Below are 17,711 nucleotides of genomic sequence, written 5' to 3' on the forward strand. Positions count from 1 at the left end.
TGGAACTTGTTGAGTTTATGTCTCAGTTGGTGAATCTTGTTATGTTCATACAAATATTTACACATGTTAAGTTTGCTGAAAATAAACGCAGTTGTCAGTGAGAGGACGTTTCTTTTTTTGATGAGTTTATGTAATGTTGTATGAATAGCCCACACATCAATACATGCATTCAAATCTATCTCACCTGAACTCGTGCTCGCTGACGACCTCTCCCAGGTACTCGATGATGAACTGGCCTGAGCGGAGGGGCTCCTTGGTGCGGATGCCCCAGCCCTTGCCCTCGGCACGGAAGCGCTCCAGGCACTGCACCCACTCATGCCTCTGGATGTGCTGGTTGTCACACTGCTCCCCGCACGGACAAGTGCCGGGGGAGCACTCGGCAAAGCTCATCCTGAGGGAGTGGGAAAAAAATACTTATATTGCAGCCAAGTGGGAGACACCAAGATGATTTATTCATGTTAAATTAAATTCACATCTTGAGATGCTATTCCAAGGCAGATTTCTGAACATTTATGTAGAATTGAAGACCCAAGCAGGGTCGAAAGCGTTTTCCTTGTAGATAAACATAGCACGCCTGGGAGCATATACCAGTGTGTCGGTCTATTTTAGTCTCCAACACCAGTGTTTATACCTGTTGAGGCATTCGTCAAGGCAGCCTCTGTCGATGGCTTCCCCGGAAGGCCTGCAGTTACAGGTGGTGGCTTCATAACCCGAGACAGGCTTCACATCCACATAGACGTCTACAGTTACACAAGGCAAGGACATATACACAATAGCTTGACCAGACCATGGCAGCGTCCCAAATGGCACCCTGTTCCCTATATAGTGCACAACTTTTGACCAGGGGCCAATAGGGCTCTGGTCTAAAGTTGTGCATTATATAGGGAACAGGGTGCCATTTGGGACACAGCATTAAATAGCGTTTGGTTACATTATAATTTAAGCGACTGGATCTTAAGACTGTGTACTCACTTGATCTGATCTTTTTATAAAGGGGGACATCGGGCTTCTCGTAGAGCTAAAACCACCAAGAAATGTAGGTTATTACATCATAAGTAAGTAGCCTTGTCCGAGCTAGAACTGCTCACAGTCCAGATCGCTAGTCTATCGCAGGCCTTACATCATAAAAGAGACAAATCCTTATATAGATTGGACAAATTCCTATTAAAGCTATTATAGCTTGTGAGGGGGAAAACACTTAGCAGTGATCACCTGGTCATGTTTCCACAGCCACAAGATGTCGTAAGGCAACTGGAAATCAATGCGCTTCTGTCTTAGGTACTTTCCTGAAAGGGGGAGAGAGAAATTAAGTAACAAGTCATGACAAAGTGTGTGTGTGTATGTGTGTGTGCTCGCAGGCAAGAACACTCACCGACATGGATAGGGGCAGGAAAAAGCCCATACTCGTGTTCCCCAGGTGTGTACTCCAGTTTCTCTTTCTTCATCTGCAGGAGCTGACTACGAGGACTGAAAGAAAAACAGGAACAAAACGAGAGTGAGATGTCCATATATGCCCTTAAATATTCCTGGTTTGACCTTTGGTAAGCAAACGGGTATATCCAGATTTGACATGTCTGTGTTTCTCTCTTATGGGACTCACTCTGCCGTCTTGTACACATCAGAGTAGAGCCCCGCCTTTTGGAACTTCTTCTTTGGAGGCCTGGCTGCTCTCTTTTCCCGTTGGCTGGTTATAGGCATGGGTGGAGCTTGTTCCATGGAGACGGTGCCCGGACATTCCGGGGAGGAGGGGCCATCTGGTTTCCCCTCTAGAGCACTGAAATAGAACAAAGAGTCAGTTTATAGTGATGACTGGCTTGATAGTCTCTCTCTCTATATATATATATATATACACACAGCTGCTAAAATCTAAGATTAGCGCTGCCTATGGAAGTAAACTGCAACATAATCACGGTTCTCCACTCTCATCGTTGAGGCTACAATCACGTGTTGGCCTGTAGTGGTGGTGGTTTTACCTGCGAAAGCGGTGCAGCTCCTCTTGGGTGAGCCAACCACTTCCTCCCTCAGCACTGGCCCTCATCCCCAAGCCACCCAGGTTCTCCTCCCTGTCCAGAGCTCGTTCCTCCACCTCCCCCCCTTCCTCCTCCTCCTCCTCCTCCCTATCTCTCTCCCAGTGCTTCCTCTTCTGGCCTTTCCTGAACTGGCCCTGGACAACCGACTCGATCGCGTCCGTCACAGTGTCCCCCTTCCACGCTCCTCCTCCACGTTCTCGGTGCCTGGTCTGGGTCACTTCGGCCAGAGGGGGCGGCGACGGGGGCGGGGAAGGCAAGGGATGCTTCCTGGGGCGCCCGGGGCCTCTCTTCTTGACCATGTTGTTGCCTGTCCTCGCCTGTCTCTGAAGCTTCTTTGCACGGAGGATCTTGTTGACGTGGTGCAGGCTGTGTTTAGAGGGCTGGGCCCGGTGGGAGTGGTGTGGCGGGGAGGCATCATCGTCCAGGCAGCAGCCCTGGGACGGCGAGTTGTGGCCACAGTGAGAGAGGCAGGCGGAGGAGGAAGAGTGGAACAGAGGAGGGTGGTGGTGGTGCTGCCTGAGGTGGTCCTCAGGGGTAGAGTGGTCGGCTCGGGTCTGGACACTTGATGTACCGCCTGCAAAGAAACAGACAAATAGAGAGAAGAGAGGGGAATTAGATGATGAACATAGGAATAAGCTGCAGCGTGACACTTATGAACGTATATTTATTATCCATTCCAAGCCCTAGCTTAGTTCCACTGTTAGGCCAACATATTTCCTCTGTCGGTCTTGTAATGCTATCTAATAATTATCAAGGCTTAACCTTAAATTGAAAGGAAATTACTACATTTGCCATTGATTTCCACTGCCAATTCCCTCACCAAAATGCAGCACATTATGGATAAACATATAGGCTAAGCCCACCTCAGCAAACTGAAATACTATGTCACGTAATGAACAATGACTTCATACTTTTTCAGCTTTTCCTTTCAAGCCATAAAGTGTTGCATTAAGTCCATCACATTAGTGAACGGTCCTACTATAAGTAAAGACACCAAGCCACTCCAGCATCCCCCCTGCTGCCTTCACACTCCTGTGTGTGGTTTATCCCACCCTCTGCCTCCCTGCCTACTAGGCTACCTCCATGGTGGTGGTGACCGCAGAACGACCCTGTGTCCTGAGCTCTAATCCTGGATTACCCTGGCTGGGTTCAAACTACACCATGCCGCCTCACCAGGAGCCTTCCACCGAGCGAACCTGGCCTTCTCACACATAGAATACATACACACTTATCTCAGTCAATGGCAGCCAGGCAGCTTGATGGAGCTGAATCATTACCCAAATCACCCAGTCTTCCCTGTTCATCTATATTAGCTGAGAGCAGGTGTAGTGTTTACACATTGATCTAAGACAGAGATGCACGCAGCCTTTCAGTTTGATAGCTTTTGATGGGGAAGCCTACCAAATATAGCCTGTAACAAAACGCCCAGCTCAACTATCACGGCGAGTCAACTATTCTTATGGAAATAAAACATCTCGCTGGACATCCTACAAGGATACAATGACAATCACACAAAAGCAGGACCAGTTTAAGTAATTATGGGGGTTTTGCTGCCAAGCCCTTAATCACTGGTTAGGGATATCTAATGTCAGGGCCGGTGGAGGGTAGATGTACATACAGGGGATGGCATTGTGTTCCTCCAAGGGATTTCTAAAGGATAAATTTAACCAATTAGGCACGAGGGGGGTGTGGTATATGGTCAATATACGACGGCTAAGGACTGTTCTTGGGCACGCCGCAACACAGAGTGCCTGGATACAGCAGTCAGCTGTGGTATATTGGCCATATACAACGAACCCCCGAGGTGCCTAATTGCTATTATAAACTGGTTGCCAACGTAATTAAAACAGCAAAAAGTCATTTTTGGTCCTACCCGTGGTATACGGTCTAATATACCATGGCTTTCAGCCAAATCAGCATTCAGGGCTCGAACCACCCCGTTTATAATGAGTCATTGAACACTGAGATTCAGCAGAGATATCTTGAAATTGGCCTGGTATGCATAACCATGAGTGACAGTATTGATTCCAGGGTTTTGTTTCCATGTAGTGACCACTTTACAAACCACCATATGGCATAGTGAGCACTGAACACGGTGTGCGTCCCAAATGGCACCCTGTACCCTTTATAGTGCATTACTTCTGACCAGAGCCCTGGTTAAAAGTAGTGTGCTTTATGGGGAATAGGGTGCCATTTGGGACGCACACCGTGTTCAGTGCTCACTATGCCATATGGTGGTTTGTAAAGTGGTCACTACATGGAAACAAAACCCTGGAATCAATACTGTCACTCGTGGTTATGCATACCAGGCCAATTTCACTACTTATTGCCAAGAAATGAAGCTAAGCGGACATCATCCAAACAAAATAGAAAGCTGAATTCTTGAGGCACTAGCAGCAGAACTTTTTTTTGAAGTAAATTTGGTACACAATTCAATAACCTTCACAATGTCAGATTCAATTTGGGTTCAATTCCAAAGAAGTACAAAGAAAGATTTTGGTGCAGAAATCACATTCAGAGCAATAGCACAGGGATTTTAATTTGAGGGTATTTTGATCCATATCGGGCGAACCGTTAATAAATGACAGTAGTTTCTGTACATCATCCCCCCCATTTTGGGAAAAAATCACTTATATGTGTATTAAAGTAGTCAAGTGTAGTATTTGGTCCCATATTCCTAGCATGCAATTATTACATTGTGACTACAAACTTGTTGGATGCATTTGCTGTTTGTTTTGGTTGTGTTTCAGATTATTTTGTGCCCAACAGAAATGAATAATGTAGTGTCATTTTTAATGTATACTGAACAAAAATAAAATGTAACATGCAACAATTTAAAAGTTTTTACTGAGTTACAGTTCATATAAGGAAATAAGTCAATTGTAATAAATTCATTAGGCCCTAATCTATGGATTTCACATGACTGGGCAGGGGAACTTGGTAGCCAGGTCAACCTGGCTGATAGCCAGCAGGTGAAGAAGATGGATGTGGAGGTCCTCGGCTGGCGTGGTTACACGTGGTCTTCGGTTGAGGCCAGTTGGGCATACTGCCAAATTTTCTAAAACGACGTTGAAGGTGACTTAAGGTAGAGAAATGAACATTCAATTCTCTAGCAATAACTCTGGTAGATATTCCTGCAGTCAGCATGCCAATTGCACGCTCTTTCAAAACTTGAGAAATCTGTGGCAGTGTGTTGTGTGACAAAAATGCACATTTTACAGTGGTCTTTAAGTGTCCCCAGCACAAGCTGCACCTGTGTAATGATCATGCTGATTAATCAGCCTGTCAGGTGGATGGATTATCTTGGCAATGGAAAAATCCTCCCTAACAGGAATGTAAACAAATTTGTGCACAAAATTTGAGAGAAATAAGCTTTTGGTGCATATGGAAAATTTTTCCATTCAGCTCATGAAACATGGGACCCAACACTTTATATGCTGCGTTTATATTCCTGTAAATATAGAGAAATATGCAACACTTTACATGTTGCTTTTATATTTCTGTAAATATACAAAAATATGCAACACTTTACATGTTGCTTTTATATTTCTGTAAATATACAAAAATATGCAACACTTTACATGTTGCTTTTATATTTCTGTAAATATACAAAAATATGCAACACTTTACATGTTGCTTTTATATTTCTGTAAATATACAAAAATATGCAACACTTTACATGCTGCGTTTATATTTCTGTTCAGTGTAAATAAGAATAGAGTAGGTTTCTAAACACTTTTACATGAATGTGGATGCCACCATTATGATGGATAATCCTGAATGAATCGTGAATATTGATGAGTGAGAAAGTTATAAAAGTGACTCCAAAATGACACAATACATTATTTACCATTAATTTCTATTGGGCACAAAATAATCTAAAACACAACCAAAACAAACAGAAAATGCATCCAACAAGTTTGTAAATGAAAGCTGACAGTCTACACTAACCTTTAGTCATTGTATCATTTAAAATCCAAAGTGCTGGAGTACAGAGTCAAAACAAACTAAACATTTTCACTGTCCTAATACTTTTGGAGCTCACTGTATTTCAGCATATCGCTCTCTAACAGAAAGCCCTGTCACAATGACTCACCCATCTCTCTCCTCTCTGCTAACGTGGAGTGCTCCTTTCTCAGCATCCGCTCCATCCGGGTGAAGTTAGAACTCTCTGCCGCCCCTCCCTTCCTGACTCGGCCTCCTCTCAGCAAGGTAGGGGTCAGGGCGGTGGCGAACAGGTTGGTGTGGTGCGGGGGGTCCTGGGACTTGGGATCCGCCTCGTCTGTGGGTGTGAGGGGCTCCTCGTCTTCCTCCTCGCTGTCTGAGCAGCCAGCTGGATCTTCTCCCTGACCGTCTGTGAACGGGCCCTGGCCGACAGCTGCGGGGTTCCGGGAGAGCTTAGCGTAGTCTGCCTCGGAGCTGCCCATCCTGAACCAGGACTCAACGTGTTGGTGGCCCCTGGGCCTGGCACTGCCCTGGGCCAGGCGAGAGGGCCCCAGGAAAGACAGGGATGTCTCCTTGCGCTTGTACCTCTCGGCTGAGGAAGAGGAAGACGAGGAAGGAGAGTTGGCCGATGTGGCCGTGGCTTGTTTGTTGGCACTGGTGGTAGTAGGGGTGGAGTCTCTTCCAAAGCGACACCGCTGCAGAGATTCGGCCATTCCGGCCCCGCGTTCTCCCCTTCCTGACCCCGGGCTCTCGGAAATTTCGGCTCCGCCTCGGCTCTCTCCTCCTCCCTCTTCCCCGTCGTCCTCTGCGCAGCGCTCTTGATGTTTGTGTCTGTGTTTGTGTTTGTGATGCCAGCCGAACGACAGCTCTGAAGACATTGCCGGGTAGAGCACGGGAGACCGGCCCCCACCCAGGAACTCCTGTCTCAGCAGCTTGTGTTTCTTCTTGTGAAATTTGGAGGGGTTGAGAAGGAGGTGTGACGGGTGGTGGTGGTGCACGTAGGACGGGGGAGGTGGTGGGGGGAAGGAGGGGGAGTGATGGGAGTGGTGGGATGGAGCAGAGTGGGAGTTCTGGTGATGGGGGTACAGGGCACTGGCTGGGGGGTATCCTCTGTAGTAGCCCAGACCAAGGGGACCAGAGGAGTATGGAACACTGTAGGATGGGTGGTAGAACCCACCGCTAGATAGCGGGAACCCCAGCCCATGAACGAATGGTACGTCTGACATGGACTCCCGCAGCTTGGGAGGGCGCCCGCGTTTCTTCTTCAGGTCTGGCTTGCGGACGTAGTGCAGAGAGTCACAGGGGTACGAGGGGTGGGGGGAGTAGTAGCCGCTGAAGTTTATCCTGAAGATGGTTGGAAGCAGGTCTCTGTGCAGGTAGTGATGCGGAGGGGGGCCGCCAGCGCCTCCTATGGCCCCAGTGGCCCTGCCTACCGACCCTGGTACTCTGCCCGCCCCCGCAGCTCCCGGGGGCATCCCCAGCCCACTGCCCAGCCTGAGCGCAGGGGTGCGGTGCGCTATCCTGATCTCACTCAGCCTCACCACAATCTCATCCAGCTCTGCCAGGAAGTCGGGGTCCTGGCGCCGGGAACGCAGCTGCAGGTACTTCTTCTTGCGTTTGCGCTTCTGCCTCTTTAGCTTGTCGTAACCCGGGCAGCCGTGGCTCCGGCGCTTGCATTTGTGCTTGTGTTTCTCTTTGTGGCCCACTAGTGCAGAGGGAGGGGTCGCCAGTAGGGGCCTGCGGGGGTCTGGTGAGGACCTCGCCCCCAGTGGTGACGGAGAGGGCGAGGGGTGCTCCAGCAGCACTGACGACGAGTGTCTTAGTCCACCGCGAGGGTTTATCCCAACCCCTACCCCCACGGCTGAGCCCATCACCCCTGGCATTAGCAGTCCACTGGCCATGCCAGGTGGTATCCCCACGCTACCTAGGCCACTTGCCCCACCGGCCTTCTCACCCCGGTCAGAAGTGCTGTTGTTGTCTGTTCCTATGCCGCTGTCGCTGGGTACAGTCTCTTCACTGTGAGACTCACTGACAGGAGAGGGGGTGGCTTCCTTCAGCTCACTCAGAGGTGCAGGGGAGGTGGGGTGGAGGGGCCTAGGAGGGGATAGCTTACGGTAGTGGTAGTGCTGCCTGTAATGATGGTGGTGGTGATGGTAGCCACGGCACGACTTCTTCTGGGAGGCCACGGCAGCCGAAGAGCCCAGAGTGCGAGGGGAGGGGGCTGAGAACGTCGGGGGAGGGAAGGGGAATGAGTGATGGCCGTGGCTGTGGAAGTGCGGGTGCGTCAGGAAGTGCACTGCCCCTGGCGCCACAAAGCAGGAGTCACTGATGGGGCTCTGGCCTCCGCTGGACTGGGAGAGCGAGGGGGAGGGGAACACCTCGGCAGACGGGAGCTGGTGCTGCGGCTGAGACTGATGGTGGTGGAGGGGCGACGTGGTGTTTGGGGACAGGAAAGGCCCCTCAGTGGGTGATGTTGGAGCTGCCAACGAGGGATTTGTTGGCGCTTTAGGTTTGCGCCCTCTCCTTTTCCCCATGTATATCGTCCCCTTTTTGCTAACGTTGATCTGGGGTCCCAGTTTGCCTCCGAAAGAAGCAGCCAAGGAGGATAGAGACTGGGTTGCAGTTGCTACCTGGCCCACCACCCCACTGGCAGTTCCTCTGGGGGGCTCCTGCTCTGGTCCGGACCCTGGTCCTAATAGGATCTGGCTAAGGAACCGTTTGCGTTTGACACTCTTCATCTTATTGATCTTGCCTATGATAGTCTTCATGATGAGCTGCCCGTTGCCCTTGTTCCGGAACTGTTTCCCATCCCCCGCTTCCGGTGCCAGAGTGGGGGGCTGACCCTCCTGCGGCAAGGTCGGGGGCAGACGTTTGGGTCGCCCCCGCTTCCTGGGCATAGGTTTGGGAGGATTCAGATCTACCTCTGGGTGGAGAACAGGGGGGTCCTGCTCCTCTTTTGACCTGTGTAAAGAAAATACCTTAGAGGGGGCCAGCTTGTGAGGGGGACGTCCCCGAGTGGGGGCATCCAGCCTTGGCATTTTAGACTTGGGCCGTCCCCTTTTCCTGGCTGGCTGAGGAAAGAGTTGAGACATGGCAGGAGGCTTGACCTTATTGGGGTTAGGAGGCCGTCCTACAGGCCTGCGTATGGGCGGGGGAGTATCAAGGCCTGAGGAGGATAAAGGCATGATGGTTTCGCACTGGTCAACGGGGCTGTACTGGCCCGCCCTCTGTGTCCGGTTCACTACTCTGGTCCAGCGGGGCTTTCTGCCTCGCCGCTTCTTCAGGGGTTTGTTCTCATGCTCTGGGGGCGAGCCCGGTGACTCGTCTCCAGGGGACTCGTCTCTGAGAGGAGGGGGTGAATGGTTGCCGACGGGCTCTGGTGGCGAGGCAGTCCGTCTCACAGACTCCGGGGGACTGGAGGTACCACTGGTGTGACCATCTCTTTCCCTGTTGGGACTGCGTTTATTGGGGTTGGGATTGCATTTAATGGGGTTGGGACTGCGTTTACTGGGGCTCAAGCTCTTGCCTCTCTCCCCTCTGAGTGACTGATTAGTCCCCTTGTCCTTGGCCTCCTGCTTGCCTAATGCTGAAGGAAGGGAGCATTTGGTTAAGTCTCTGGGGCCGACCCGGTCACGCTCCTGCTCCCTCTCCCTCTCACTGCTCTCCCTCTCCTCTGCCTGGGAGGGACTGTCTCGGTCTCGGGAGTGGTGTCCTTGAGAGGCAGGGGAGCCCTGGCGACTTGGCCCGCTCCCCGTCCTCTTCTCTGAAAAGGAGCAGGATGACAAACGAGGTGGTGATGAGGAAGAGGAGGAGACAGAGTGAAGCGGTGGGCAGTGAGTAAGACGTGACTGTAGTGGCTTCGCGCCATTACTGTTGCTGTCGTTGTTGTCCTTTGAAATTGTTGCCAGGCGGTTATTGCCGCCACCGTAACTTAATGTAGGGCTGCTGCTGCGACTGCTGTTGCTGTTGTTGCTGCTGCCAGACTTGCTGGCCCCATCTGCCTCCTCTTTCCCAGGCGGGGTGGATGACTTCTCCAAAACATTGTCTTTATTGTTCCGGGAGCCATAGGGGCGGCCAGGAGGGCGCGAGACGGGAGGGGGTGGAGCTAGGTGGACCGCTCTAGAATAGGTCGCCCTGTTGGCCATAGCGCGGTCTCGCTGCTTTGGGGTGGGGGCCATAAAGTTAGAAGTGGTGTGGGTGGTGGGAGAGGAAGTCGTTTTGGGGGGTTTCACCTTGGTGGACTTTGAGGGAGGGCAGGTGGCGATGAGTTGCGCTAGTTTCTCAGTGACAGTAGGAGCCCCCCAACTAGAAACACCCCGGTCCTTCTCCCTCAGACCCTCACTGCTGTAAGTGTACCCAGAGGGTTTAGTAGCAGCTTCCACGCTGGGTTCCGGTGATGGGGGCGCAGGAGGGGAGGGCGAGGAGGTAGGAGACTTGGTTTGGGGCGTGGGCGTCTTCTTCCCAGAGGCATGGTGCGTTTTGCCGTCTGCCAAAGGACGATGAAGATTCAGCGGTCTCTCCGTAGAGGCGGCAGATTTCCCGTCCGACTTCGCCTCAGATTTGTCCGACTTGCAGGCCAGTTTTGGAAGACCCTGCGAAAAGAGAATACAAATATTAAAATCTAAAAGGCCATTGATTGCAGATAAGGCCTACCCATTTCACAGAAAGGTAGTTCCCAGAAAGGTATTGTTGTGTTTCACTAAAAAGCTTCTTTTTTTTATTTTATTTTTTATAAATGTCTGACTATTTTGACATTTGTAATCTTCTGATATGTATCCAAACCCAGGCAATGCTTTCTGGTAATTATCTAAAAGTGAAAACCTAATCGAATTTTTCTCAAAAAGAAGCATTTGAAAACCACATAAAGCATGCTAAAAGCCAACCCTGTCAATAAGGCAACCTAGACAGTCTATATGAAATCCAATCAGGTTTTGTTTCTCCCTATGTAAACTGTAGTTCATTGATTTGAATTTCCTGTCCTTTACTGCTTCTCAGTTCTGCCCAGAGGGGAAGATCCTGTTCCTAGTTAGCTACCATCCTGTAGGTTTTTGCTCTAATCCTAATCTAGCCCACTTCATTCTAATAATTAGCTAGTTTAATAGTTAAATCAGGTTAGCTATAGCTGAGGTTGGATCAAAAACCTACAGGAGGGTAGCTCTCCAGGAACAGAGTTGGAGAGCACTGCTCTAAACTCAAAACGTATTCGGGACAGACAAGGACAGAGCAGAGCAGAGAAGAGAGAAGAGAAGCAGGGAATGATTGGAAGGGGAGACAAGCCAGAATGGGACACAAAGTGAATACATTCAAAGAAACTGAGATGATTGTGTAAAATATGAAGCAAATCGACTTTACAAGTAACAAATATCATTTGTGAATTCAAACCAGTGAAACAGTGTTGGAAGAATTGGAAATGTTCTCATATGTGTGAACTGGCTGTCAGTATTGCTTTGCTTATTTTTGGCACAGTCCAAAGCCAGACACGTCTTGTGCAATTTCTAATAGTCTCTTTGGAAATGATTCCTTGTTTGACAGGGATATGTTTTTTTTAATCAACGTCCTAGCATAACACATGCTTTCCTTGCTTACCCGTTTAGCTGGAGTACTCCCATTCACTGGACTGGGTGAAGTGGTGGAAGGAGCAAGAACAGGTAGAGGAGGAGTAGGGGCAGCAGCAGAGGGAGATGAAGACAATGGGATGGGTCGGTTCATGCCAGGACTCTGCTCTCTCTCCCTGCCGTGTGGAGGACTCTGGGTCTGGTTGCCCCCGTCGCCTGTCCCGACTCCTCCGCGGCTCCCCCGGCCACCTCCGCGCCCGCTTGGTCTCACGGTAGCCCTGAAGGCCGGCCGACACACGTAGTTCTCCAGAATCTTGGGCGGCTTCTTCATGCGTTTTGCCTGCAGGCCAATCTTGAGTTTGACATTGCCCTCATGGAGGCTAGTCTCTTTGACAGAGAACTGTGGTGGCTGCTGCTCACCGGAGCCCCCTCCTCCACCTGCAGCAGAACAGGAGTCCCTCTGCGACCCCTCTCTCTCCTCCTTCTTCTTCTTCTCCTCCTCCTCATCTTTCTTCCCACCTCCTCCTTCCTTCTCTCGCTCTCCTGGGGGAGCAGTGGTGAGGAGGGGGGGTGGAGTAGCAGGCCCCCCCTGAGTCCTCTGATCCATCAGAGATTTAGGGGGTGAGGGGTGATTAGGGAGGGATGTTTGGGACGCCAGGTACAGTTTCTAGGGAAAAGCCGTGGTGCAGAAGGAGACGGGATAGGGGTGAAGGGGGAAAGGGGATATTGGGGAATCTGAAAAGCAATCCTTGTTTGGTGGCTTTGCTCCTTTCCTGGCTGCCCAGCCCTCTTTCTCCGTCCTTCAAGCTGTAGAGAGAAAGACGAGTAGAGATGGGAGGGGGTAGGACAGGGTGGGGAATAGTAAAGACAAGAGTTTGATATTAGTCAACAGATAACAGAAGAGATTTTATCAAAAACAAAATACCTTTCTAAGCACTGCAAGGCATCCTTTACCATAGTGAGGAAGATGAGACAAAGGTGAAATATTTGTATCATCTATTTGCTTAGTGGCTGCCCTTCATCTCTAGGTGACTTTTTATGGATGTGTTCGTCCTTACAGCTTCCCTCAATCTGTGACCTATTTAGACAAATGGGCATCTATTCGACAAGAGAGGTGTAGTTCTGGGGCTCAAGAACTAAATAACAGCCATCCTCCTGTGAACTACAACTCCCAACAGCCCTCCAGGTCTGTATGCCACTATCAAGCGTATCAGACTAGGAGTGCTGGTTTAGGTTCAGTTTTTACATGGACAGTGGGGACCTGATCCTAGATCAGCACTGGCTTCTGCATTCTGACCCTCAGATATAGTTACAGAGTATTATGGATACTGTAGTACATCATGCTACAGACCCCACCACCAGTACCCAGGTTATTTGTGATAAGCTGCTAAATGAACCATCCCCCAAGGATCTCTTGTTTGATCAAAAATGTGTCTCATAACGCTCGCAGTGTAGTGCTGCGGCAAAGTTCCCATTTGGAGGAGGGAAGTGTCCGTATGAGAGAAATGGTCTGCTCCGGCTCCCTACGTCCACTGAGTGATTTAATGCGGGCTCGCCCAAAGCAGGTGCTTTCTCCGAGTGAAGTCATTTGGAGGCGATTCATAACTGTGACCTCAGCACATTGGGCTCTCTGGGGGACAGAGGATGCGGCCGGTGTTCCCAACCACTCTGGAGCAGCCAATGAGAAGGAGCGGGAGAGAGCAGCATGCTGACAGTTTCTGTGTGCCTGCCCTACTGTGGCAGAAAGCACTAACAAATTCACTTAGTGGAGCCAGAGCGTGCGTCGGGTAAGTCATCCGATAAAGCAGTCAGAGAGCTAAAATCGACAATGTTCAGAAGCTTGCGAGACTACTTGCTCTGGATTGTTTTACTAGTAGCTAGTAGGGCTTGGGGGAGGCAGACGTTTTCTGCAGAATCACAATAACTGTGGTCCAGAACTTGGAGTCTTGCCTGTGTTTCCCCACACCCACTTCTCTATGTTTACTTCAATTACTCAGTCCATTTCGCCTCAAACTTCCACCACATACACTGCTGCTACTCGCTGTTTATTATCTATGCATAGTCACTTTACCCCTACCTACATGTACAAATTACCTCGACTAACCTGTATTTTGTCTTACTTTTTATTTTATTTTTTACTTTAGTTTTAGTAAATATTTTCTTAACTCTATTTCTTGAACTGCATTGTTGGTTAAGGGCTTGTAAGTAAGAATTTGTATCAGCACGTGACAAATACAATTTGATTTGACATACATTACTCAAATCAGACCTCTCTCCTGAGGGCTCCCGAGTGGGGCAGCGGTCTAAGGCACTACATCTCAGTGCTAGAGGGAGGTGTATAATTGGCCCAGCATCGTCCGGGTTTGGCTGGTGTAGGCCGTCACTGTAAATAAGAATTTGTTCTTAACTGACTTGCCTAGTTAAATAAAGGCTAAATGTCAAAAATAAAACCTTGCTCCCTTTCACTCTAGGAACAGCAGACAAACTTGAGTTGCTGTTTTCCTACTAATCGAAAACACATCTCTCCCCTTTCCCCATGTCCTCCACTCTTTGACAATCATTCCCCTCTTTCTTCGATACTCGCTGCTTCAAGAAGTGTTAGTGTGTGTTCACATTCATTTTGCAGCTTCCGCTGATCTGACTGCTGGTATGCCAAAAATAAGCTGCTGTAGTAGCAAGGGATGTAAATGGCTATTGACAAGACTAGAGTAAAGCCTGACAAGTTAGTCAAAACATCTCTCATACAGTCATACAAGGTGTTTTGTTTGAACAGAACTACACTATGCCCATTACCTAGTTTAATATTTCCAAACAGACTGACCAAAGATCATACTTTTTTTCTCTTTCTGCATATTAGGCCTACATCGCAATATATCAAAATGCTGATGGAGAGCAGCTCTAATGTGTCCTTCTCTGCCCCTACACTAATGGTCATTCTCTGGTCAGTGGGACAGTTATTCTCAGGACAGTGAAATTATGTATTAGCCTACTACTCTAGAGATACAATTAACATTCAGAAAGATTACGCCTACTGATGTTACAGAAGGAAATGTCACATTCTTTCTATTAAGGTACATTTCAACATAGAGCTAATGTCATATGCACATAAAGAGATTTAGTAAAGTGATGTGAAAAAAAAAAGGAGAAAAAAGGAGAAGTTGGAGACCAAAAAATAATTTCCAAACCAGGAAACAGCAGGTGACAAGAGAGCAAAGGGGAGGAATTACAGAATTAGCAGGAGAAACTCTTCATAGAATGACAACGACCGAGAAATTCGGTGAAATGGGAACATAGTAAACCATTTGGAAAGCCCCCTCCCCTCTCTCTCCTTCCCTCCTTTAGCACACGTTAATAACTTCTGATTTCCCAATGGCGTAGTATTGAAAGCAGCCTCGATAGCATTCTCAGGACAGATCCGATCTCTAAAGGTTTTCAATTTGAAATCATCATTGGCCGTCGACTCAGTCAATTATTATACATCTTTCCAAACTGTTATTAGTTATTACAATAAATGAGACCAAAGCCTCAACAACAACAGCAGGTGATGTGATCTTTACCTATGTATTGTTGGTAATAGACAGAGTAGCTAGACTGCTTACTTCCTAAATTCACAACAAAACGACTACCGAAGGACGTGACAAAACCAAAAAGACCATGGTTTCTGATTTTTAATAAGATTCATGATAAATCGGGGTCCCATACCACTGTATCATCATTAGCCCAAAACAAGTTCACTCAAATGATTTTGCCCGAGGTCCTTCGGGTTAGGCAGCGTGCCCCCTATGCCAATCATCCTGTTGGATGCATTTGTTGTAAGTAGCCTACAATAGAAGTGCAGTAAACCATGAATAAAATAAGGCTAACTGAGGATGATACTCTGACTGAATATGTCCAGGTTATGTGAAAAAGTGTGCCTGTATAACATTGTGGTCAGGAGCAAATAATAAAGTTGGACAATAGTCTGTAAATCTTTCAGATGATGCATTCACTCATCTCCGTAGGAGTCCAAAAAGTGAGCAGCCTACATCCTTATCTCTTTACAGTATATTCACGTTTTGTACTATACTTCAGCACCCCTAATAACAGACTCTTATTTCACTAACTTAAAGGGAAAGTTCACCACGTTTCAATCTCATTTTCTTTATCTCCAGCACAATACCAGTGTCAACATATGTGCACATTTCAATATTTTGTAGGAAAAAATAATCCACCTTGTGATGTAACATAAGCATATTTTTTGGGACCTTTTATAAAAAAAAATTACCACAGATCCGTGCTGTTTTGACATATGTAGACACTGGCTTGGTGCTGGAGATGATGAATTGGAGGTTGAAAGGTGGCGGAATTACCCTTTAACCTACTAGTAAACTATAGATAGCCTTGCTACACATACTGTAACGACGGAGTTAAAATTATTAAGATTGTCCATTTTCAACATCGCTTGGCCATATCAACACATCCACATCGCAAATGGTCCTTGCTATCCGGGATCATTGAGACTTCCCTACCCCGTTGAAGTTGAAAATGGTTAGGGTTAGATACGGGTTATGGTTCGGGTACGAACGTCCCAAGGATTCTGGATAACATTAATCCTTCGCAAATAGCCTAACACGGTTTCAAAACATATCCTTGTGACGATTTATGTTAATTTGATTTACAAATACGTGCAATGTAAAAGGGCCGAACACCTCTTTACAATATCAAATCACCTCGTGCAATAACGTTTGATCGTTATGCGCTGTAACGATGGGTGTGGGGGAATTGTGAGCCCAAGAGCTATCCATCAAAACACGTATTGCATAATAAAGATTGACCTTATGGATTGACAATATCAACATCTACAATAGTCGCTAAATCTTTCACATTATGCATCCACTCACCTCCGTAGGAGTACAACAGTGTTCACATTATGTGGATCAAAATCCTCCCTTCGTGCGTATCAACATGGTCGCCACAGTATTTATGTTCCCAACTGCTGATTTGTCAAAAACGCAGATGACAGAAATGTCAAAATTATACCTCCATTCCGATTTTGGGAGATCAATTATGAATTCAGACATGTACCCATTTCAAACTCTTTTGCATCAACTGCGAACGTTTCGACTTGTTAATAGCACTGCTATTACTAAATAGCTAACAAGCTAATATTGTAGTTATAGTTTAGCAGTGACCCCAACCGACGTCATAACGCATGAGAATGTTGCTTACAAGAGAAAAATAACCAAAAACATAAAGTTATTAGACAGACGCCAAAAAACGATACATTATTACCAATTCTAGAAAAAACAATTTTTGGAACGAGGTAACAAAATATTGCCGTGCGGTAGTGACTTGATACAATGTATACATTCAAAGAGAACGATGTAAATGTTGTATGTAACAAGCTATTTATCTGTCGTCCAATAATAACCTATGTTACATTGTATCAATGGTGCTCACTAGCAAGCCATCATCTGGGCTGCCTTGCTATGATAACTTGGATTTCTAGCAACGTGGCCGTACTTGTAGGAAATGTATCCATCTGACAGTGTTACATCATTTGATAGTCTCCGTTTTGTTTCATAAAGTTCACGAATAAGGAAAAACAAACTAAACCAAATAACTGAATAACCTGTCATTTTCGCTTAGCCACTCGTGCTAGCTTTGTAGCTGAAGCTAAACTATGACGGCTAACGATGCAATTACATGACTATTGCTAACAAGCTAGCAAGTCAGCTAGTTAAGACATGCCTTAGAATAGTCTTCTATCGAAGGAGTAAAGACAAATCCAATAGCAAAGAGGCTAGCAATATTTAAGGAAGCAGATAGATTTAAATAAAATAGATGCAGCGCTGTGTACGTTATAAAAAAAAACACGAACTGTCAACAAAATGGCGGCTGCGTTGAATCAAGAGACCCGAAATGGATCTCCCTCTATTTCTTCCCCCTCGACGTTTTTTTTCCTCACACAGCAATTGGTATCTTTGATATCCCCAAACACGACTGGACTCTTCTCCAACACAACGTTAGCTGAGCCGAGACGTGTCGGAATGGGCCTCGGTCATTAATCGGGCCTCCATGTCTGCTAAGCCCGTATAGTTTATGTCAGTACAACACGGGCATTCTCAGTCACACATGGAGGGAGGGAACGAGACGGGCAGCGGGGTGAGGGTCGTCACTAGTTAAGACAGACATAAAGTCA

General features: G+C 47.6%; 1 protein-coding gene across 5 annotated transcripts in view; it reads right to left on the reverse strand.

Annotated features, from left to right (window-relative positions):
- Positions 1–17,651, reverse strand: part of LOC139373329 (histone-lysine N-methyltransferase ASH1L-like) — a 47,503-nt gene extending 29,852 nt beyond the window's left edge. The window contains exons 1-11 of one of the 5 annotated variants that reach the window (XM_071113726.1): positions 17,478–17,636; positions 16,411–16,505; positions 11,562–12,337; positions 6,127–10,567; positions 1,974–2,604; positions 1,601–1,774; positions 1,373–1,467; positions 1,213–1,286; positions 973–1,018; positions 632–740; positions 185–391 (exon numbers count right to left, since the gene is read on the reverse strand). In XM_071113726.1, the coding sequence (XP_070969827.1) occupies positions 185–391; positions 632–740; positions 973–1,018; positions 1,213–1,286; positions 1,373–1,467; positions 1,601–1,774; positions 1,974–2,604; positions 6,127–10,567; positions 11,562–12,137 (6,353 nt within the window). In that variant the 5' untranslated portion in view covers positions 12,138–12,337; positions 16,411–16,505; positions 17,478–17,636. Of the gene's footprint in view, positions 1–184; positions 392–631; positions 741–972; positions 1,019–1,212; positions 1,287–1,372; positions 1,468–1,600; positions 1,775–1,973; positions 2,605–6,126; positions 10,568–11,561; positions 12,338–16,410 lie in introns of all 5 variants that reach the window. The other 4 variants (XM_071113727.1, XM_071113728.1, XM_071113729.1 and 1 more) reach the window with 4 other exon arrangements.
- Between the last annotated feature and the right edge of the window lie 60 nt (positions 17,652–17,711).

This window comes from Oncorhynchus clarkii, chromosome 18 (genome assembly GCF_045791955.1).
Source record: "Oncorhynchus clarkii lewisi isolate Uvic-CL-2024 chromosome 18, UVic_Ocla_1.0, whole genome shotgun sequence".
NCBI lineage: Eukaryota > Metazoa > Chordata > Actinopteri > Salmoniformes > Salmonidae > Oncorhynchus > Oncorhynchus clarkii.